Genomic DNA, 26,306 nt, shown 5'->3' with positions numbered 1-26,306 from the left:
TACTATGTAAATTTGATTGCGTGAAGGATTTATAAAGGTATACTTCTATAATGAAGTTGGTGATAACATCCAATCATGAAGCATAAATCATTGATGTGACAGCTCTGATTAGTCTTTGGTAATGGAATTTTTCATCTCTCTATGGTTATCTCTCTGGAGCAAAAATTAGTTTGTATGGTAAATGATTCATAAAGCTTGTATTATTCACTTTTGATGTCCTTGAGATGTTGCATCAATGTGGTTTTCTTTTCCAGATCAAAACAGTTCACACGGAACAGGTATGCTAAAAGAAACTTGTTAAAAATGATAGACTGCCCGGCCCTAAAACATTTGATGGTGAATGATTTTCATTCTCTTAATTCATGTATTTCCATTATAATTCAAACCATTAATTAATTATTTACATGTTTCATCATTTACTGTATTAAAATTTAAAGTGAGTTTTCCACTATTGTTTATCTACTGCTTTAGTAATTGCTCAAAGCCATATCCACATGGAGCCGATATACCGTCTGGGCAGGACTGTTATTAGGTGCGTTTAGCAGATCATATGTTCAATTAAAACCTAATCACTATGACTGAAACTATTATTACTATTAGTATAATTATGATATCTTAACAAACTAAGGTCAAAACACTTCACCATTGCAATGAAGATATAAAGTATTAAGGTAATCAACTTTAATAACATTCATTGGTATTACAATTGTTGTGTCCATTCCAATTTCACAAGGTACCTCACAACCGAGATGACTCAAGTGAAAGTGTTTTATCACAATTATCAACTTAGACTTAAAAGTTTACTTGCAAAAGGCCTACAAATGATGTATATATAATTGTCAAACAATATCCCAACAAAATTACACTTAGACCCTGAAGATGATGTTTTAATTTCAAATACTCCTTAAAATTAGGAAGTTTACTGGATTAGAACTGCTGTTTTTATGGACAAAAGGGTATCCTAGTTTGTGCTGCACCTATTTTGTATATCTATCCATATACATGTACATCAGAAATGCTTATATTTGTTCATTGCTTTCCATTTAAAACATAGTGGAGGTTCTACGTCTAAAAGAAGTGTGATAATTTTTTATGATGAGGATGTATGGCGCCCCCCCAAAAACAAACAAACAAACAAACAAAACAAAACAAAACAACAACAACAACAACAACAACAACAACAACAACAACAAACAGTTGTTTCTGGTCAGGATCGTTTGTCTAAAGTGGTGCAACAACGCAAATTTATTTCATTATTTTTTTATTCTCAACAAACCTGCCACTCAATCTACTATAGCAAGGGTGTATGTGGGAAAGTTCTCATTTGCTTGTTCATGATTGGCTTTACAGTTGTCTTCACTGAAGTAGGGAGGGTTGTTTTTGTGTTTCTCCCCTGGATCTGCCAACTGCATAGGCTGGACAAACATGGCAAAAAAAAAGACTGACATGAGGGTATTTAGGTGATGCATACACTGACCAGAAACAATTCTTTCTTTCTTTCTTTTTGGCCTATCCATGACATTTTTTTCTCATCTCTTAAAACCATAATTTGTATTATCACTCTTTTAAACTTGTGACGTTTTTAAGTTCTGTCACCTGTTGCCATCACAGACATGACACAAACTGACAATCCAACCATTAATTTGATATTAATAGAAGCCCCTCCATATAACACCCACCCAATATACTGATGTACATTTGTAATATAGATGACTTCATGCATAATCCTTTTAAATTCAACTTTCAGGGTCATGGGACCACATGGCAGAACATTCTGTGCATATTTGCTTTCAAAATAACTTGCAGACTCCAGTAAAGACACATCTATAAAATTTGGTGTCAGTTTTTAATAATAAATTCATGAGGTAAATGCTAGAGCTACAGTACTCTTCACTCGGTAATTAACTTTTTTCAATATTTCAATATCTACATACATGTAACAGCTGTGACGCTTTCCATTCCTACACTGTATAGTTTCAACTTCTGCAATTGTGGAATTTATCCTCAGAGGTTTTCCCTTTTGTTAGGTGTCACCTCAACACTCACAATGTATTGAACAGCTTGGAATATGAAAATAAAACTGCCATGTTGCCAAATATGCCTATTTCTTAGAAAGCTAAACAGACATCTGTTTTTAATATTGAAAACACTACATGGGTAGGAATTTTTTGTGAAGGCCTGATGTAAAATGTACTCGAGTTCCTCAGGTATTTTACAGGGGTTTTCCCATCAAAATTATGATACATGGTATGGAAATCTGTGGAAGATTTACCAGATCTCCCTTCCCCCTCCCAATCTGTTTACCAGGGTTCCAAACCTTAGCAAAACTACTGGGGTACATGTACATATCAAATGGAGTCATGATGGGAGAATGGTTAGAGTGGCTGGCTTAAAAGCTGCAGGTTGTAGGTTCGAGCCCTGCCACTGCCGTTTGTTTCTGTGGCTTAAGTCTGTGGGCAAGATTAGAACAACAATTGTACCCTCAGTCAACCCAGCTGTACCAGCTGTATAATAATTGTAAAGTGCTTTTAGCACAAAGTGGGAAAGCACTATATAAAAACTAATATTATTATTATTATTATTATCATTATTATTGTTATTATTTATTATTAGAAACACACATGCACTAGTGCCTATCATAATTAATCATATCAAAAGTCACAATTTGCTAGAGATGAAGTAAAATTTCACACGAATATCTGTTCCCTTTTCATTTTCTTTTATAGACACAAACCAGACTATCCTCTTCTCTTTTTTTTTCCATTTCCTGATCACGACTCGAATATTCATAAGAGTGAGACAATTTCATGTGATGCTATTAAAAATCTGTTGATTGTAATAAAATGCGTGATAACGAACAAAAACCAACAAATTGCAGCTGTAAAAACATCCCCTATCAGATGTAGGCAGTGAAAATTTATGACAGTCCTGCCAGCTGTTATCAGATGTTTTATAGAAATGATAATATCCACTGAACTATATGTGTGTATGTTCAATACAAACTGAAATCTAATATAATCTCATCATCAATTATTCAAACTTTGCCACTGTGTATCCTATTACAGTGGGATTAGTGCGGGGCTAAAAAATTTGAAAACATAAATTTGAAATCCACTCGACTGTAAAAAATTGCTTTCAGGGGTGATATGGACAGATATCAATATTTACGGAATGAATTTTATCAAGGATGTCCTAGATATTACATTTGATGAAATAGTGGTAGTCATGGATGACATCAATGCACCTGATGCAAGATATTATCAATGACCAAGGAATGTAACAGGATATTCCCATTGGCAGGTGGTAGAAATACATTGGATGTAACAAAGACTCTCCTACTTTTCTCTATGTGTATGTACAATGGACAAGTGTCTGTCAATAAAATACAGCAAAATTTAGTGAAGAATGTATTTTACATTAGAAAGAAGTGGGTTTGGGCAGCGGAATCCTAACAAAAAAGTAGCAAGTAGGTGAAACACGTGACTTGATTTGCTATGACTTATACTTGTCAATAAATTCACTAAAGGAGTCACTCCAAGACTGGTCATTTTCTTCTTGACAAAAATATTAATTTATAACAATATTGTGGTGTGTATATGTGTATGTGTGGGTGGTGGGGAAAGGGGTATTGTATGTAATACTATGTATGTAGGTATGTACGTATGTATGTATGTATGTATGTATGTATGTATGTATGTATACATGCATGTATGTATGTATGTATGTATGTATGTATGTATGTATATACAGTATAGTATGTATGTATGTATGTATGTATGTATGTATTATGTACGTACGTACATATGTACGTACATACATACATACATACATACATACATACATGCATACTATACATACATACATACATACATACATACATACATACATACATACATACTGTGTACATACGTATGTATGTATGTATGTATGTATGTACATTTGTATGTATCATAGTGTATATATAAGTATTTGTTTATTTATAATTGGCAATCCCAAGTTATTCTATTGGCAATGTTTTGGTAAATCTAGAACAAGTTTGTCAAGCTTTATACATGTGTACACTTACACACACACACCACCAGGACATTTACAACAGAGTATGTAGCTATCTGCAATTAGTGAAATCTGCAAATGAACTGTATGTCAATATTTATTCAATATTGAAAATCAGGAAAGTGCTACCCTCATAAATTAAAAGCTGCTCTGTTACAAGTAACATTCAAACATGTAATTAACCATTTGGTAGCAAATAGCTACTTAGAAATAACAAAACCAGGTGTTATTAATTTATGATACATGCAATTTGATTGGTTATCAAGGTTTAATATATTCTGCACCATCTCCCCTCATGTTGGTCCTGTTATGATCACTCACCCTTAGTCATTATTTTTTTGGCATATATGCAAATTTCAACTCCTGTCACGTCTAAAAAAATATAGATTGTGTGGTTCCGATTACGGTCAATTTTAGAATATAAAGTGGGGTAGGTAGATTTTTTTTTTCATGTGTGAGTGTCTAGTTCAGGTACTTATGTTTTCCATTGTTTCCCATATGGTCTCTGTGTTTACTTATTGGTCTTGGACGGAGAGTTTTATATTGTCTTTTTAAGTTGATGTCAGTTTCCGCATCCACTATTTCTTGTGAGACTTCACAATTTTTGTGATTTTATTTATTTTTTCTTGAATACATAAAACTAAAAATAAATTTAGGATCGTCAGTGAAAAACTAGGTGGGGGTCAGGTAACCGGAACCAAAAATTTTTTTAACCAGCAACCAGCAAAACCCCTTGTGAATCTTATCAAACCCTATAGCCCATATCATGATTTGCAGATATCACCTGTCTTGCATCTACATGACCGTATCTCCAACCAACGTCATCAAATGAGAATTCTTGATTTTTATGATCGTTATTCAATCAGTAAATTGATTGACCTCTGACCCTCGGTACTCTTTTTCTATTCTGGGCTGACTTCTAAATAAGTACTACATAAATTACAATAACAGTAGAATATATCTTCCTCACTGATATCTATTTGGCGTGTGCCGTAAACTAACTATGACTTTATCATTATCTGAAGGCTCTTTTTTTTTTTTGCCAACCACTTGACAGCAACCCTCAAGCCTTCTATCAATTTCATCTTTTTATTAGTGAAACTTACTTTTGTAAGGATGCTGTCAACGGAATGAATCTTCATTCAATGACATATTGATTTAAATTAATAACCTGTAAATTTCATATGAAACAGATCTTATTGTACATTTCGTATGTGAAACAGATCTTAGAAATCAAATATGCGAAGCTCTCAATGTGCATTCTAGAATAACTGTTGCTGTGGTAACTACTTATTAGTATATACAAAAATGTACATCTATGTACATTAAAATGTCTGGAAATATCTATTAGAGCATTAATATACGGTTACACAGGCCGGGACTTCAATCAAGGTTCTCACATTAGTGTTGTCTTACTAATGGAGCCGTAAGGATTATTCTATTGTTCTGGACCACCTTTTTGAAGAGTTTTCAGTTTTTCACACCTGAATTTTAATAATCCTACTTAATGATATATACACTGTATTCTCAAAGTCTGCATCTGTGGATTTAATATTTCAAAAAAAAAAAAAAAAGACACAAAATTTTCTTTGATTTTCTTACAACCTTAGAATTTGGTCCAAGACAGACAGTAGTTCAAATTTCGCATACTGTGTGTCGATAAAATTGTAGCAAATAGCTTATAGGAAGACTTAAAACGGAAATAAGACTGACTAAAATGCTAGCTTATTGGTAATATCTCGTTAACGCACTTTTTTCTTGACGTAATCCAGACAATCGGGACCTAATCGTAAAAAAACATACAAACCATAAAAGAACAAAAAGTAATCTAACATCGATGCCGTGTTTGTCATATCTGAAAACCTGTACATTACAATGTACATGATGGTTGTTCACGTAAATCTCTGATATAAGCACAAAGGACATTGAACACTCATAAAATGCTGCAGGAAAAACAGAATGACAAGATATAAATCTTTAAGCTGCAGTCTTCGGAATCTGACTTAATCTGCGTCTTCAAAATGTTGAGCTCCTGTTTAATTCATAATGACAAAAACTAGACGTCATCAAACTCGTTGTCATGTTAGCAGTTCTGTTTGTTTTTTTATGATTGCTCCTGAAAAAGTAATCCATATTCAAGAAACTTTCATAAAAATGTGAATATACAGTAGATCTGATGGCCTTGAATCTCTGTAGATACTGAAGATGGGCAGGAAGAACTAGCTGCCGGTAGCTATTTTTTTACTCAAAGATTACATTGTATAGCATATTCTGTTCTTCAAAACTATGGATTATACACAAGGGTATATACTGTTTGTAATGGATGGTGACCCATTCATCCCTACATATGCACAAAGTGAGACTGAAGGGTGCATTGCTCCGATAAAATGCATTTCAGTTGTTGCTTTACATAGAATTAGGTAGGTGAGGTCAAATCAGAGGAAACCACTTCAAAAATATATAAATCTGAGTTTTAGTGGAAAGTCATGTCTTGAACAGTTTCTTTTATTATCTTTCTACACAACAATGTAGACATCATGAGACAAACTATACAGTCAATGAAACAATTACCATACATAGAAATATCACTTATCTTTAACCAAATTCACATAATATCTATTGTGTAATCATTTTGCTCTCAACAATTTCCCAACTAGACACCGAAAGAAATATTCAACACCAAATATCAAGGCAATAAGTCCAGCTGTTTTTTGACTATTACAGACACCCACACACACATGCATGCACTCAAACACACACGTATGTCTGTGCGTGTGCACACACAAAGAAACACACACACACACACACACACACACACACACACACACACACACACACACACACGGACAGAAACTATACCATGCTTATACATGTAGCACTACTGAACTTCAGTTCACTTGTGCTAAAACTGAAAAAGATATCAAACAGAAAAGAGAAAAATTGCATCACTGGCATTATAACACAACAGACTGTAAGACTTAGTGTAATTTAACATTCACTGTTGCCACGTGATCAGTTAATATTGTAGTTGCTATAGCCGTTGTCATGGTTGCTAGGGATTATAGTTATGATTTTAGAATGTGTGGACATGATCATGAGTGCTATAATCTAACTTTTCTTTTCAGTTTTAGAATGATTATTTGTTGGTCTACACAGAATCATACTTACTTGGGCCATTACATACCTTTGTTTATAAGTAGTTGCTAGGGGCATGGTCATAGTTGGTAATATAATATTTGTGTCACTCTTGGAACGCTCAATTTCTGCATTTAATATTTAATACCTGTATACATGTAAGCATATTCAATTTGGTTTAAAACTCTTTATAAAGCAGTTGCTATGGCATGATTAGGATTGCTATGGTTCTTGATTTGGAATGCATACAACCCCCAAAACAACCTTTAACAATCACCCAGTAATTATAGCAATCTAAGTGGAAGTAGTCATTTGACCAAAATCCCATTTTACCCAATTTACATACCTATGAAATAAACATTTGGCTAGGCTGGACTTAAAACTGTTGTCATGTTTGACCACTTACAAGCAATATATCTTTCAAATTCTGATGCTGTACCATATACCATCATATGTACTACAATACCAACTTTCAAATTTTTTACGACAACATTTGCATACTGTAAATCCAAACATCTTATCTTGAATAATGCATCATTTAGACACTACTAGAAATATCCCTATCAAATACTAAAACAATCTGCTCTGTAGTTTTAAGGTTATTCATTTGATCAAATAAAACACCAAAATTTTACCAAAGTTGTAAACCATACATCAAATCAAAAAATCAACTTGACTTTGACAATCTCTCATCCTCAGTATCGAGGATAACAGCCGATGCTTTAGAGAGGCTAAAAAAGTACAACACGGTGATGTCAGGCTGTGCTTTTTTTCTTTTATAAATGTGTTGTCGTTGGTACAACAGACACAGATCTTACAAATCAATCCACAGGCATTGAAGGCATGGATGAGAATTTACAGCCGATTGAAAGAAAAAGAATTGATAGCCGTAATTTGATGGTAAAATACTGTTTGGCAGGAGTTCAGTTGAAAGTCCAGTAAATCGTCATTGTACCACAGTGCCACATCCATGCTAAACAGTATCCCTTTTCTGACTTGAGGCATGTATTATGGCCAACTGGAAATAGAGACTAATAAGGTAACAGCAGTTACTGGATTTATGGGGTCATAATTCTTTTAGCATGGATTATTTGATAGCAACTGTCTCAACTTACTGTCTCACAAGGCCATCACAATGAATAATTCATTATGAAACCAGATAGCACAAACCGTAGATTTGACACCTCCAGGTAATACAGGAAAGAATTAAAATTCAGTCGGAAATGCAAGCAAGCACATTCCCTGCAAGCATGGTAAGTATGTCACGAATGGCTAGTTCGGGGACACATTAAACAGAACATTTGCACCAAGTGAAAAACCCTCTTACATCATAATAGCTTCTCAGCAACTGTAAAAGCTTTCATCTGATCTTTTGTATGCATTCAAGCAAAGATTCTGACAATTTCAAATGCTTTCTATTTTGTATAAAACACAGTTAATCTAACTGATTAATGGACTCAACGATAAGCTCCATCTGTTCTTTCGTATAAAGCTGCTGTAACATGATATACTAGTACCATAATACTCAAACCTCTCTGGTGAAAGTTTTGGCCAAAATACATAGCTGCCGAGGCAAAAGTTTCTCACTGACATACATTCTTCTCAGGAATTATTCCTTCAATTCTTTAAACAGGTTTTTTCTTCAAGTACACAGACACATACATCCATGCATGCATACATTGTATAGATGCATGTACATGCAGACACCAACTCACATACATAAATGCATCTACCCGCACCCACCCCCACCCCTTCCCATATACACACTCACACCCACACATACCCACATGTACCCACACCCTCATACACACACATATACCCACATCTGCACACAGACAGACAGACAGACATACACACACCCACACACACACATTACTATGCAAACACACCATACAAAGTATAAAATGGATTTGCACCAAACTGAAACAGAAAGTCTCCTAATTATCAGTGGAGTTTTTTTTATAATAGCAACATATTATGTAAAATAATGTGCACATTACATTGTATATACCCTCCCACTCAAAACTATTTTTTCGTTGATTTCTGTAATTATTCAAACGACATGCAGAATTATAACGTACTTACACTTGCATCAGTGTCCACTCATACTATTGGTATTTTCACTACACATACAGTGTAATACTGACAACATATGGACAAGAAATCACACCACAAGTCTAATGCACAGTTATATTTTTTTTGTGAAATGTGTTGTTTTTGATCAACAAAGTGTATTTAAATTTTAATAATAACAAAATCCCATGATGCATTACTTCCAATGTGTGAACTTGGGGAATTTGTAGTCATGCTTGTGTTTTCTGCTACACTTCAATCTAGTGCAGGGACCGTCACAGACACTCCTGTAAATACAGCGATTACACAACAACACTTTGACTCACACCTCATTCCAGGGACTCTGTCATAAAACTGAATATTTCTACTCACACACCAGTATCCGTAAAGAACTATGGTTTCCTTCCTTAAATGTGTGTATAATTTAAAGAAACTAATTAAATAGATGACAATAACTTTACCCTGTCTTGACTAATGAAACTGTAATGATGATAAACACTGTCTAATTGAGTAATTAACGAAAGCAGATGAAATCTTAACATGGGATGTGATGTACATTTATTAATCCCTCGAGTCATTACAATGAATTTAAAACAGGATGGCATGTACAAGAGGATTCTGGATTACCTTTTACAACAGTTGAAAATCTTGTTTCAAACCTGTACATGTACCTTGATACCTTGTAGGATAAAAATCTAAAAATCCTGAGTCTTATATGATCCCATATAGTTATATACATATTGTAAGTACTTTCATTCTACAACAGTTCCCCAGGTTTTCACCCCATGCCCAACCAATCCCCCATAAATCATGACATGGAAATATATGCAAGTTTTAAAACATAGTCCCCTCCTCCCCCTCTGCTTATTAGATATACTGATGTTCATAAAGATTCTGAAACCCTAGCAAACACAATTTAGAATACGAATTGCAACAACAGTAAAAGCACATGTGCTGTGTGGCATAGATGATGATAACACACAAAACTGCCTTCTCATTTCATTTATATTCTGTCTTGCTTTTGGTACCGAAAACCCATGCTAAATTGTGCCTCTATGTAAAGACACTCCAAGAATGTTTAAATTGAATATTTTTCATCACACAAATTTTTTATCCTATTTGACACTTTTGATGCGGCAGTAAACCCATGCTGTATTTTTGCAATTTGTAACTTGTACCTATTTGTTTACAACATTAGGAAAGTCAGAGATAAAACTATGATTCCAAGATTATGTGAACCTTCTCGTAGAATTTTTTTTTTATCTTTCATTTGTTGTTGTGTTGATGCAGTAAACCCATGCTAATTTGTGCCTCCAGACATTTGTATATAATATCACAAAAGTTGTAGATACCATAACACTGCGGTTTAATCTTTTATACCCTCTGGTCGGTGTTATCATAGTATAAAGAAATCCTCAGAACGTTTTCTGAAAAGCTATTACCCTTCTGCAATTCAATTTTTAAATGAGTCCCTGAGTTTCACTTTTATCTTAGTTGTTTTTCATCTCCTCATTTTTATCCTGTATATTAATTATTAAGAAGTGCATGTGAATATTTACATCCCAATTAATTTTTATGCCAATAAAGTATCTGAATCTATTCCAAGATTACAAGACCTTTGATTATATGATCACTATATACAAGATTATATGAATGTTAGCAAAGTAAAAGATGAACTTGTCATATAGAATAGAATAGAATAGAATACAATAGAATAGAATAGAATAGAATAGAATAGAATAGGATAGGATAGGATAGGATAGAATAGAATAGAATAGAATAGAACAGAACAGAACGCAATACAATACGATACGATACGATACGATACGATACAATACGATACGATACGATACGATACGATACGATACGATACAATACAATACAATACAATACAATACAATACAATACAATACAATACAATACAATACAATACAATACAATACAACAGAATAGAGTAGAAGAGAAGAGAACATAACAGAACAGAACAGAACAGAACAGAACAGAATCTTTATTGCATCCATTAAGAAAACTACATTTCTTCTTTGGATTTTCTGCAATAAGTGTTTAGTGCTAAAACAAACTAGTAAATACATCAACTACATGTAGAGTCAATAATAGTTAACAAAATAAGGTTTATATGAAAGTACAAACTTTAGGTAATAGATAAATGTAATGTATTTCATTTAACTCTGTAGAATGTCTTTCAAACTTGATAAGTTCTGATTTTATGAAAGTTGCCAGTGCCATAAGTAAGTGTCTTTTTGATCAGAGTTAAAAAGAGTAATAAATTTAGTTTTATTTTCTAGTTCTTTGAAATTGCCTAGCCCCCTGATTCCACTTACATGTAGTCAGGTACACTACTTTGTTGTCTCTAAATGTTGTAATCATTGCATGTTTGTGATATAGGCTAATACCATAATTAGCTGCTACCATTCTTTTTTTATTAATAATAGATTTAATAAGTATATTTTCCCACTTTTTATTTCTTTAATTTAATCTAGGGCATATATTCTATGTTGATGTTCTGTTTGTAATATTCATGCATGTTTTAATATTCTTTACAATATTTATAGTTCCATTCAATTTATAATTCAAACTTCTTGATGAAGCCTGCTCAGGTGTGAAACTTGTCGAAGATTCCAGCTGGGTTGTTTTTTATGATGAATTACTACTGAGGCAAAGTTAAAGATAAAACTGTAGCTCAAAGATTTGTTTGTTGTGACATGAAGTTATTCACTGTGTTTAGAAACTATATACATGTATTAGCCATGTTATAACGTCTACTTCTGTACAATGCTGGCAAAGCAAACGGATAAAGTGTTGTTCCAAGACTGTTTTCATATTCTCCATTTGTCTATCTATTGTTTTATCTCTGACTTTGATATTCAACAATTCCTCCATATGCATGCAGTGTGCTGTCACATCTCTAGCATACACACATCAGTGTATATATTACGTACCTTAACCCAATTACACTGTTGGCCTGTAATCAACAGGTGGGCAACTTAGTTTAGATAATATAATATAACCCGATGACATATGGCAGTGTAGTGTAAGTGAAAGTGCAGTAGAAAACCTCCCAAGCATGAGGAGTGTAAATACCCTGAGCTCCAATACTGACACTTATTTCAGTCTCGGAGGGGGTGGGGATGGGGGGGTGGGGGTGGGGGGGGGGGGGTCTTATTATATTTATCGAAAACAACAGGCCAAAAAAGATTCAAAGAATTACAATGAAATTGAATGCTATGATGAGATGAGCAGTTGAATTGAAATTCTTGCAAATGAGTCAAGGTCAAACATAATTTACAATCATTTTTATCATCTTGTGCTGAAGATGACAAATAAAAAAATAATAAAAAAATTGAACATAATTGCCTTTAATACTAATAATACATAGTATGGTATAAAATATGTGGATGCTAGAGATTTTTTTGTATATTTTTGATCACATGATAGTATCTACAAACTGTTTGTATCGCTGACATCACGTGTAAGTGTGACCTGATACTTTTATATTTATACAAATCATTTACTTGAAAGAGAATTTCTAGGGAAAGAAGACCCTATTAGCAAATATGAATAAATCATTAGTTTTATGTTGACTGGAGTGTTATGGAATTGTATCTATAGAGTGTTTACCTAGACATTCTTTCTGTACTCTCCTTGTACTAAGTAGGTAAATCATTTATACTCTGAGTTTGGAATTAATACTGACATATCATTCGCCGGCAAGGAAAAAAACATTTTTTGTGTCTCCTTGCGCTGTTTTCTCCCCTTGCCATGAAAAACACTATCAAAGCCCAATGCAATGAAATGCATTTTTTTTCCAGCCAAATTAACCCCCTTGAAGAGTGTGTGTATTTGAGTTATCAGAATCTAACAGAATCTTTGCAAAGTTATTATTAATGAAATTAATGATAATAACAATATTACACGGACACCAATATCAGAAGTCAGACATATGTACATTTTGTATGTATGTACGTGTATGCACACGCACACGCACACACACACACACACACACACACACACACACACACACACACACACACACACACACACACACACACACCCATACACACACACTGTCTCACAAGTTCCTTATGCATTTCTTTCTACATACATACATGTTTCTTTGTAATTGTACGTATGTGTGTTTTGGCAATGTTCTTTTTAAAAAGAATTCGTCAATAAAATTGAATATGAATATACATACATACATACATACATACATACATACATACATACATACATACATACATACATACATACATACATACATGCATGCATGCATGCATGCATGCATGCATGCACGCACACACACACACACACACTCACTCACTCACTCACTCACTCAGGCTATATCTGGTCATGGCTAAATGTGTCTTTACTATCTGTAAACACTACATGTATGGTCATAGAATGTAACATTCATTTGATTAGCCATGTATCAACCACAAAAACAGCACTGCATACTGTACATGTTCACTTTTATGTGTTTGCAAGTTGAAGTGGGAACGAATAATGTACAGTAGTACATACAATCTATGACAATATAGGTGTTCATTAAGGCTATAGATGTGTGTGTTTGTGTGCGTGTACTCTATAGGAAATATAATACGGAAGACAAGACTCTAACTACAACAGTGTTCATTATAGAGAGGTGTAAGTGTATTCCTTTTGAACACATCAGTCAGTCATACACATGTACATCCTGTCTTTGGATAGAACCATGGGATAATTAAGTTTATGGAGGAATAATATCATATATTATATTACTGCCCCAAATGTGAGCAGTTGTTGCGCCTTCATTAGCATCAGGTGCTTATTCCGCCTGATATATTTCTAACTACAATAACGTTCATTATAAAGGGGTGAAAGTGTACTCCTTTTTGCATGGATCAGTTGTGTGCAGGGACGTCTTTGGACAGAAAGATGTGACATCTAAATTTATGAAGAAATAGTATATGTTTACATGTCCTGTACAATTATGGGTATTTGTGCCTAGTAAACATCAGGTATTTACTCCTGCCCACTTGTTCAGTGTTTAACTTTAACAGTGTTCAATATATATAAAAAAACAGGTGAAATTGTGTCTCCCCTTGCAGAGATCAGTCATATACATATACAGGTAAGTCTCTGCACTGCTATAATATTTAAGTTATGAAGGAATAAATTCATACCTGTCCATAGGTGGGTATTGGAGCATCGCCACTACAAGCTATTGTGGTCCAACTTTTGTTCTTGATGTTCAATGCATAGAGGTTATGGCTGCTGGCTTGACCAAATGGAAACCCTGTACCTCCATAGACTAACATTGTATTACCAGTTAGTAGCATAGACATAGATGCCAACTCTTCTGGCATGTGACCTGATGTGTCCACTTCTGTCCATAGACCAGTGGCAAAGTTAAAACACCACAGCTGTAGTAATAAGAACAGATGGAACATGCACGTTTAAGATAAAGGTAGGAGGGGTTATATGGAAACTGACTGGAAGACATCAATATCTGAAGTATAATTATGTATGATTGTTATTTCAAAAATGAAATACAAACTTTTAAGACAGTCATGTTACACTTTCCAGATGACCCCCCCCCCCCGCGCCTCCCAATGGCTCCCACTTTAACACAACACAATGCCAAGCAACATTGCACTGTCAAGCCACACACGGTGACACCACTACTCAGCACACCACACTCAATCACAACACACAAAACACAGAACATACAAAGCAATTTTACAGTAACAAAGTAACACAATGCAATACAATGCATGAAAACACAACACAGAGCAACAACACATAAAACACAACAACAACAGCAATGCACAGCATGAAATAAAAGATTCGAGATAACAAAGATATGTGTGCAATCTGAATCTGAATACAATCAAAATACACAATGTATCAATATTAGATTTCATTATCATAATATCCACACACTAAAAAATTAACATTCAACAAAATGCTGCTATATTTTTTATCATGCAATGCAAGTGGTGAACTTCAATAGTGCAGATATTATAAAAACATGGAAAATAACTTTCAACAAAAATGTTTTCCTAAAAAACTCTGTTCTGTTCAAAAACAGTGCTTAACATGATGGGACTACTGATATATTCATCTTCCCTCTAGTCTAGTGCAGTATATTAGCTGCATTACAAACATCACTTTTAACATTTCATTCAAGCAAATGATCTAATATTGACTACTTTTTCTGTACTGTTTAGTTTAATTCTATGGTTAAAGCAATACTGACTATTATAGAATCAGCTTAGAGATTTTTTTTTTTTACTACACACAGTTACGCTTCCTATTAAAACTGCAACTTCAAATAAAAATTGTACAATACTCAATGTACGTACATGTATACTCAGCATTCTACAAAGTCACAAACAGAGCGTCTTTAATAGTATGATTGTCATTCATCGCTCACAAAGTCACAAATCTCTCTCAGATTTCAGTTTGTTTTGCATCGCTACAGATGAATAACTGCCTAGTACACACACACACACACACACACTCTCTCTCTCTCTCCCTTATTTGTACATTCCACAAACCTACTAGATGAATACACACGAATAGTAATTGGGCTCTTTTAATTATTTTTTCTCATTTTCTGAATTCCAATGGGTGTTTCTAATCATCTTCCTCTCCTTTAATTGTCTACTTTGACTGTATAGCACACAACATTAACTGGTTAAATTAAGTTGATAAAGCAAGACACGATGAGCTAATACAAGTGCTGTATTTCCACACTTTGCCAACCCAATTTCCTGACTCAATGGAATTGGATACCTCTTTTCATCAGCTCTCTTCAGAAGCTCTCTCACTTTTAGCAAAATTGGCTGTTCAAGCAACCTGGTGATTAATTCAAGGCAACATCAAGCTGGAAATTACAGTCAGTAACACTGACAGCATACTAGATAAACGCACTATTGTTGCACTTTTTCCTTTTTCTTTTCTTCTTTGTATTTGTATCTACTGTTGATAGTTTCTTTCATGTGCAACGACTAAATAGCAGCTAAGCCAGCAAACAGACAGTTTCACACAAAAGCCTGTTGACTTGAACAGGCAAAACGTTACTCGTAAGTAATCTAGAACGCTTGGTCGTGATACAAGAACGTATTATTACACAAATTGTTCACCGTTTATACACATACCAGTGAAATCAAATTCCGGAAGTATATTAAAACTAAATTTCAGTTTTCCCTCTTCTTGAGTTCACTTTCTGTTTGATTTCTTTGAGTCACACTACTACAGTGACAATTGGTGTTTCAGTTTATTAAGATAGACACAAACTAAAACTTTTATTGTTGGGTGCGGTAGATTAGACAAGTGGGTGATAGCGGTGCCTCTGTTGTAAGAATAGAAACTACCCTGTAAAGTGTATTCAAGATAGTAAAAATACTGGAAGTCCCAAAATGTACACTTCGAGATCCAAGATGTCATCAAAACCACTGCAAACAAATCACAACTTACAATAGTTTTAGTCTGTGTCTATCTTAGTAAACTGAGACCTTGATTGCCACTGTTGTATCTGTGTTTTAGCATACACTGGCTAGCACACATGTCAGCACAAACCAACAATCAGAAAACATAACCTTTAACATGCTGTTTCCAATCTTTCACATTTCCTGCTTTTGTCAATTATGCACATCATAGTAATAATACTGTCCAACAAAATTAGTTAGTGTTTAATACATAGATTCACTTCTAATACTACCAAACAATACTGCTGCAAAATTTTACAGTTACTAGGTAGTCTAAATGTAGTGGATAATAATGCCAGTTCTCATACATGATACACTTGTAGCTGCACACACAATACACAACGAGTTTAACCACAACCTGCTAAAATGAAACCTGATAAAACAGGTAAAGTATGCTATATGTTACTGTAATGATCTATCAAAAGTCTTACTTAAGTTATACAGTGTACTAGACCTATCCAATCCTATACAATTTACTTAGTTATTAGTGTCCACCTGCATTAACAAAATCCCTACCTACTCTAAAACTTAATGAAATCACGGTACCATTTACATCATTTGCTATTTTCATTAACATTTTGCTCTTAAGACACATTGATAGACAAAAATACATTAAAGTACATCATTTTTGGTGTGATTATCAATAAAAAAAACCTTAAATATCTGATAATTTGCCCTGTTATTGATTTCCATTTAAAAGAACTTAGAAGTACAATTATATATGACATTGTGTACATTGGAAAAAATTTAGGCAGGTTCCAAACATCTATCCTTTTCTGAGGACATAATTTTTTCAGCAAAAAAAAAGGGGGATCCACTATTATTAAAGTGGCCACGAGAACTGGGTATCTATTTTTTATTTTTAATTTATAAAACAATTTTATCATGTATTCCTACTTGAAAAATCAGTGTGAAACCACATTGACCGAGTCTCTGTTTGTAACTCAATACATTGCAAATGATAAATAAATGTGTAAAATCTTTCACGTACATGTACAATAACAAAATTTTTTAAATACATTTTTTAGCTTTTTGGAATGTATGGAGCCACAAACACAGACTTGGTCTGTCATATATGTTGTTTCACGTTGATTTTTCAAGTAGGAAGCCATGACAAAATTGTTTTATAAATTAAAAATCCAACATAAATCCCAAATCCTTATACGGCCAAGGTACATGTACACATATACCTATACATCCTGTCAGACCCATATATAAGGACCAAATGGCACACTAGTAGATGCTCAGTAGGCATTATTTGTAACACTTTTTGAAGGCAGTGTTGCCTTTAATTTGAGAATTGAACTACATGTCTTATTGACTTTATGTTTGTGGGGTTCTCAGTTGGAAAAAAATGGACCCATGTTTAGGGAAATATCATCACACAGCGCACACTGTATGCAGTAGTTTATGCACAAGTTAAAGTGAATGCTATGTGACACCTACCATTCAAATAATCTGTTCTACTGTCTATAAAGTAGAGTAAAAATTAAAGCATAACGCAAGGTTTTTATGCTCGGTACATGTAGCTCATAAACGTTGACATCAAGTGACATGGTAATAATAGTAATAATCCCAGTCTATTTCCAAACTACTTGCTTTCCAAATATATCAGCTAGTAATTATTCTCGAAATTATTGTCTTGACAAGCAATCATTCGTTCCGGAGTTTCAAAAAACGTGTGGGTAGCATTTTCCTCTTTGTGTATTTATCACATCTATCTTTTTTTTACAATTCAAATATTTCTAACTGTCAGACAGCTACGTCTAACTACATGCATTAAAGGTAATGACTTGGGAAGTCATTGGATTTGAAACTAGGGGGTCTTTCACACATTTGTCTGTTTCAAGTTTAAACTAGGGGATCTTTCACACCTTTGTCTGTATCAAGTTAAAACTAGGTGATCTTTCACACTTTTTTTCTATATTTCTAACCAGTATAATTTTGATTTCCATTCTATTTTCTAAGAATCAAATATTCCAACTTTTTGAATGCAAATTTAATACAATTTCATTCAAAATTTCAGAACTAATAAATTTTAAATGTGTCATAAATTCAAATTCAGAATTTTAGATACAATGTATATAAGTTATTTTTTTCTTGTGAATGTTTCATTCATTCATGTTTCTATTGCAGCAATATCACAATGTATGTGCCTATTAAACATGGAGAGAACAGATTTGGGCCTGAATACAGAGGGAACAATCTACCATTATTCTCTTTTGAACAACAATTTTACTATCTTGGGAAGTGAAATCACAGACAATTTCAGACTTGCACAGTACATTTGCCTTCATCCAGTAAATGGTTTGGGAGGATCCTATTCAAAGATATGAAAGTAACATTCTCACATAATTCTTTTGAAATTGTGAAAAACAAGTCTGGGGCATGAAGCCTATCATATCAGAGAAGGTGTTGGATACACACTACAGTGACAGACAAGACAGCCGGAGTGATGAATGCATTGCTTCATCGATTACTGTCACCAACTGACGAGAGAGATCTTTGCACAGATACCACGCATATAATATCAAAATTCAACCGCTAAGAAATCCTTTCAGTGAAATTACAATGTCACAGACTCATTTTCAGATCACTTGAGATTGGATGGGATACCACTTCCTCAGCTCATCAAAACGTAAAGCCCTACGGGAGAAGCATAACAAGGTTTCACAATGACCACAGGGGAAGGGTAATATCCGAAAATAGAGTCTTAAACACCTGCCCGAGGAAACGCACCATGAAAATATTGATAATTATTATATGCACCTGGTGATGATTACCATGTCATGAAATATTCAGTCCTTATCAAGCCCTTCATGCATCACTTAGAGCTGACATCGTTCACAGCTGTCAAGATCGGTGGAGGAGAGGCACAGTACCCAATCAGACACTATTCATAAGACAGTTTATATTGGGATTGACAGACAGGATTGCATCGACGTCAGTACACTTCACATGCAAACTGGAGCAGAAAGGTCAATCCACTCCACAGATGACAAAAAAAAGACTAGATTCTTTTCAGTCCAGCTTTTTCTGAATCATGTGTGAATCCCACACGCAAGATTGGAGTGCATTACCTTCCTAATGCAATTTTTGACACAGATCCAAAAAGGAAATAGACTTTAACATAGGACACACCTCGTAAACAAAGTTTTAAAATTTCGCTGTCACTTTGCTCATGATAACTCCAATCCATTCAAGAACAAAAATCATGGCCTACCTTGTTTTATAAATCAAAGCTGCACTAGCTTCAACTGGAACACTTTCTTGAAAATGTTTTGTTAAGTACAATAACAGATCTCATAATATTATGCATAATGAACAGTATTGCATCACCTGTGGGTAAACGTATTTTTTGTAGCTGTATACAAAACAATACAAATCAAATAGATTATTGGGTCCGCACCCAAAATTCTGCGCCCTCAAGGGCGATCATGATTTCAAACATATTCTGTACTGCTTATTGATAATATTGACCCCTGATTACATGTAACATGTATGATGTCTAAATTAAATTCTATCTATTGGTATTCTGAAAGATTTCAGTGAATATATTGTGGTTGTCTAATCGAAAAACGACTGCAGATTCAAAAACTGAGCTTTTGCTCAAGATTTAAACTTGCCACTACACTACATACAGATAATGTTGACCACTAATTAGCATATACAATGTCTTTTTATAAGTAATTGACCAATTTTTAGTGAAAATATCTGTGGTTATTTGACGATGTAAAAATGTCCAAGTTGCAGGTAGTGTAGGTTTAAAGAGTCAAAATGATATCAGAATTAATCCATTGTGGAATACAACATGGCCACCAAATTTTCATGCTGTGTAGTGGGAGAATAAAAGAATGATGATTTCCACAGAAACATGACACTGGATCCAAAATTTCAATATGTCAAACTTTGGAGAGATTCACAAAACTTAGTCTAGTTCCTGTACGGTATTGTTACGATTTACACCTCCACTTACAGTATAGTCAAAGTCGTTATTCTAGAAGTCCTGAGATGCATGAGATGCAATTTAAAATTCATCCACAGCCACCCACGCAGTCATTAACATCATGTCTTTGTTAATCAATCACAAAATTCTAACCAATAACACAATCCCTCATAAAGTTAGTATGTATTGGGGCAGTTATGTAATGTCCAAATATGGTATATGTGTCAGCTCAGGACGCTACTTATACACTGTTTACAGCACTATAACAATTGGGGTTCACTGATTGGTTGAACAATTTTTTGTCCTGATAGATCAGACGTGGTTGGCATCCAGACTATGCAAAACTTCAATTTTTTGGGGAAATCTGTCCCCAAGGCACTTTCACAGGTTGCACAGTAGTCTCAACACATCTCAACTTTATAGGTTTTCTTAAGTGCCCTGTCTAGCTTTTGCCCAGTCTACAAAGCACCATCAGGTCACTACATAAATTCAAAATAAAATAAAATACCATTTTTGTTAAAGTTTCCACATACAATTTAATCAAATTTAAGGCATTGATCTTATTCAAACCTCAGGCTGAACTGTTAAAATCTTTTACTTTAAGGATTTCTGTAGAGTTACAAAATAAATAACAGTAACAAAATTAAGTTATTTTAGCTAGGTTAATTTCTTTGTCCTAATCCACCTATGCTATAACTAACATTACTCAATGTATTACTGGTTCAGTCTGTAAGTGTGAATGAATGTCAATAAAACTGTATCTAATATGTGTATTACTCTTAACGTGTCAGCTAGCAAAAGTCAATCAACGAAACTCCATCATGACACGGGGTGGAAATACTATAATGATCAATAAAGACATGTAAAATGATGTATACAATTCAACTATGTTGAATGTGTGTCATTATCACCCATGGTCATTGACTTTACATAATATTGTTATCTATCTGCAGTGTGGGCTTGGTTTCATATTTCATATTTTTCTACATATATTTTGTATACCAAACCATCTAGTTCATGTATTTTGAACATATACATATACAATACATGTACAGAAATGCATAGGAAAATCCCTGTGTGTATGTTGCAGTCATCATAATCACATACATGAGTAAAGAACATCTCACTTACACTGTACAGTTCATACAAGTATATATAGGACAACTCACAGACAGTTCAATATATGTACAAGACATCTCACATACAGTTTAATACATAAACAGGACAACTCACAGACAGTTCAATATATGTACAAGACATCTCACATACAGTTCATATAAGTACAAGACATCTCACATACAGTTCAATACATATACAGGACAACTCACAGACAGTTCAATATATGTACAAGACATCTCACAGACAGTTCAATACATATACAGGTCAACTCACATACAGTTCATACAAGTACAAGACATCTCACAGACAGCTCAATATATGGACAAGACATCTCACATACAGTTCAATATATGTACAAGACATCTCACATACAGTTCAATACATATACAGGACAACTCACAGACAGTTCAATATATGTACAAGACATCTCACATACAGTTTAATACATAAACAGGACAACTCACATACAGTTCATATAAGTACAAGACATCTCACATACAGTTCAATACATAAACAGGACAACTCACAGACAGTTCAATATATGTACAAGACATCTCACATACAGTTTAATACATAAACAGGACAACTCACATACAGTTCATATAAGTACAAGACATCTCACATACAGTTCAATACATAAACAGGACAACTCACAGACAGTTCAATATATGTACAAGACATCTCACATACAGTTTAATACATATACAGGACAACTCACAGACAGTTCAATATATGTACAAGACATCTCACAGACAGTTTAATACATATACAGGACAACTCACATACAGTTCATATAAGTACAAGACATCTCACAGACAGTTTAATATATGTACAAGACATTTCACATACAGTTCATACATGTACAAGACATCTCACATACAGTTCAATATATGTACAAGACATCTCATACAGTTCAATACATAAACAGGACATCTCACATACAGTTCATATATGTACAAGACATTTCACATACAGTTCAATATATGTACAAGACATCTCACATACAGTTCAATACAGATAAATGCTTTCACAAACAGCATAAACTAAATGTGAATTTATGGGCTGCAAGAACAACCAGAACATCTTTGCATATTATATGTGCACACAAAAAACTGTATGATACTTGAAAACCAACTATGTAAGGGTCTTAAAATTGACACACTGCATGTACTACTACTAGTGTTCAATGCTCACTTTGTCGAAATTGGTAAAAGTGAGTGAAACCAAGGAAGTCAATCTCTTTTCAATGAGGTCATGTTCGAGATGCATGCTCTACTTATCGCTGAGTTTCTTTTTGTAATTCCAAAAGTGTGTGTGACTGTTTGGACACGTAAAAGTCACATATTAAAACAATTTATGTATGTATCCAGGCTCTGGGTGTCAATTATTTCCCCTAATGACTATAAGTTATAAGACATTTCCCAAGGCCACCCAGTGGCAGCCTGAGGGAAATAGCTGTTACTTCACAATCTCTCAGGGCACCAATTTGCACCTACAACCCTCATGGCTCGACAACAGTTGTACAATAATGTCCCTTGAATAGTCTGAGTACTAGGAAGGTTAGGTTTGCAAGTAAAGGGCCACTGCTAAACCTATAGCCAAACTAGGGATAAATTCAGTGGAAATTTTTACGTAAATTATACTCTCTGCCTTCTACATTATATATATATATATATATATATATATATATATATATATATATATATATATATATATATATATATATATATATATATATATATATATATATATATATATATATATATATATATACATGTATATACATATATATACATATATGTATATACATGTATATACATATATATACATATATATACATATACATGTATATATATATATATGTATATATATGTATATATATGTATATATATATGTATATATATATGTATGTATATGTATGTATATATATATATATATATATATATATATATATATATATATATATATATATATATATATATATATATATATATATATATATATATATATATATATATATATATATATATATATATATATATATATATATATATATATATATATATATATATATATATATATATATATATATATATATATATATATATATATCACTCCTGGTTCTTGTTATTGTTTTGGGTTTTTTTGTACTATAAATGTTCTTTAGATTCTTCATCTCACTTTTCTAAAGTCTATCAAAAAGCTCACCATAAGTACTGTTACAAAATCCCACTAAGAAACGACTAGAAAAGATCGCCAAAGTCTTCTAAATAGCATCTTTATAAAGATGTGTATTGTCTCTTTTTTCTTTGTAAGAACTACGACCCGTTCATCGTATTCTCTCTAGAGGAAACAGTTACCATGGTAACCAAGGACATGAAATACTTGGCAATGATTGATAGGATTTCCATGGAAAACTCATATCCCCCTGACAACAAAGATATGATAATAATGACTAGAACCATTTACAAAGATGGACAGATAAATGCTTGGATAGGATGACTGCAGTCAATTTCCCAAGGCAGGCAATCATCAAGTCAGAAACTGGCAAGGAATACTCTCGGTTGATGCATTTCACACTGTGTGGATAATTATGACTGGATTACTGTATTCCTCAATAACAGTGTGGGTGTGAATGAACCACTCAATATCATTCTTTTTTTTTTCTTTCAAATATCTTTCACACCTGTTAATGCATTATTTTTTTGACAGAGAGAGCGATAGAGAGATAGAGATAGAGAGAGAGATTAGGTAAATATTATAAATTGGTTATCTATCATATTCTAGTTCTAATGCTACAGCTACGTGGGCTATCAATGGTTTATCAATGGTTTGCTTCCATCAATGGAGTCTGAATTTAATAGAAGTCATTGTATCATTTAAACAAGCTTCCGCAGATATCACAATTATTTTAGATTCTTGAATGTACAAATAAGAAATAAACAGTAACTTGTTTAGCAATTCCTGTTGCCTCTTTATACTATACACTTAAATGTGGTTTCTTTATGGACTACATACAATCATTCTAAATACACACACACAAACACACGCACGCACACATACACACACACAAAAAAAAAACCACACACAGACAAACACACGCACATGCACACACAAACACACACATACACACACACACACACACACACACACACACACACACATACACACACACACACGCACACACACACACACACATCGTATACATGTATACATGTACAATATACTAGATTAGAATTCACAGACCATTCTTTGCACAAGTCACTACTGTCAGTCTACACAATATTACATTGTAAAGTTATCAAACATGGGATGGGAAATAGAATTTCAATTCAAATGCTTACTATGGGGAAATAAAAACTTTTATATCTATCAGAGATTAGAAACTTATCGCAAATATAAGTTCTTTTTTGTTCAATGTTCAATCCTTCCACAACACGTATTTGAATAATAAATGCGTGTATATGTTATGTAGAGTCTATGTACACTATAACTACCTTTGATAAGTCAGACATGTACGTCTAGGTAGTTTTCCATTTCTTTGACAAATCCTCTGCAAACAAAATGGCAGTCTTCAATCTATATATTTATTCAGTTGATCAAAAAAAAAATTTTTTTTAAACTGAATCTGAGACATTTATGACGCAGTCATTAAGTTGGTCTACAAACAGTGTTATACATGTACAAGTGTAGCTGAAGTATTTTTGATACTATTTTTGACACTACAGATTTTCAATCTATGGAAAAAGCTAGCTTTGTTTGAGTGCATCAAAGAGTAGACATTTTCTGTCCCTGTACGTCTATTTATTCTTACTTATATATATATACCCACTATGATTTTTACTCACTATAATATTTACTCCTGCTGTGAGTATTTAGGTTATTACATAAACATGGGATAAAAGATGAATGAAATATAGAACTACATCGATAAAATACTAAAAGCACACAGTCCACAATGGATGTTGCTGTACCATTATTACCCTTGGCACGGACCAATATTGGCACAAAGGCCCTACATGTATAGAACTTCCTCAACTCCCTGAGGAGCACACAATCCAATGTCGCCTTTATAAGCATATTGGATTAAAACATTCACATTGCAGGTCCCCAATTCTACTGACTGGGGCACAATCACAGTTCAAATGTTGACCAACGTTTTCAGCATTCAGAAACAAATTACTGTGGCTACGCTTGAACCAGCAACTTGCAAATTTCAAGCCAGCCACTGTAACCATTCAACCATCATGCTTCACAGATTCCAAGTTGGCCACTGTAACCATTCAACCATTCATGGCTACACAGGTGCCAAGCCAGCCACTCTAACCATTCACTCATCATGGCTGCACAGGTGCCAAGCCAGCCACTCTAACCATTCACCCATCATGACTGCATAGGTGCCAAGCCAGCCACTCTAACCATTCACCCATCATGACTGCATAGGTGCCAAGCCAGCCACTCTAACCATTCAACCATCATGGCTGCAC

General features: G+C 33.8%; 1 protein-coding gene across 1 annotated transcript in view; it reads right to left on the bottom strand.

The window, feature by feature from the left end:
- Positions 1 to 26,306, bottom strand: part of LOC144441064 (kelch domain-containing protein 10-like) — a 66,103-nt gene that overhangs the window by 27,828 nt on the left and 11,969 nt on the right. The window contains exon 3 of the mRNA XM_078130589.1: positions 14,445 to 14,684. Within this exon, the coding sequence (XP_077986715.1) occupies positions 14,445 to 14,684 (240 nt within the window). The remainder of the gene's footprint in view (positions 1 to 14,444; positions 14,685 to 26,306) is intronic.

Source organism: Glandiceps talaboti, chromosome 1 (assembly GCF_964340395.1).
Source record: "Glandiceps talaboti chromosome 1, keGlaTala1.1, whole genome shotgun sequence".
Lineage (NCBI taxonomy): Eukaryota > Metazoa > Hemichordata > Enteropneusta > Spengelidae > Glandiceps > Glandiceps talaboti.
Note: the sequence above shows the minus strand (reverse complement) of the source record. Positions and strands in the feature narration are given on the sequence as shown.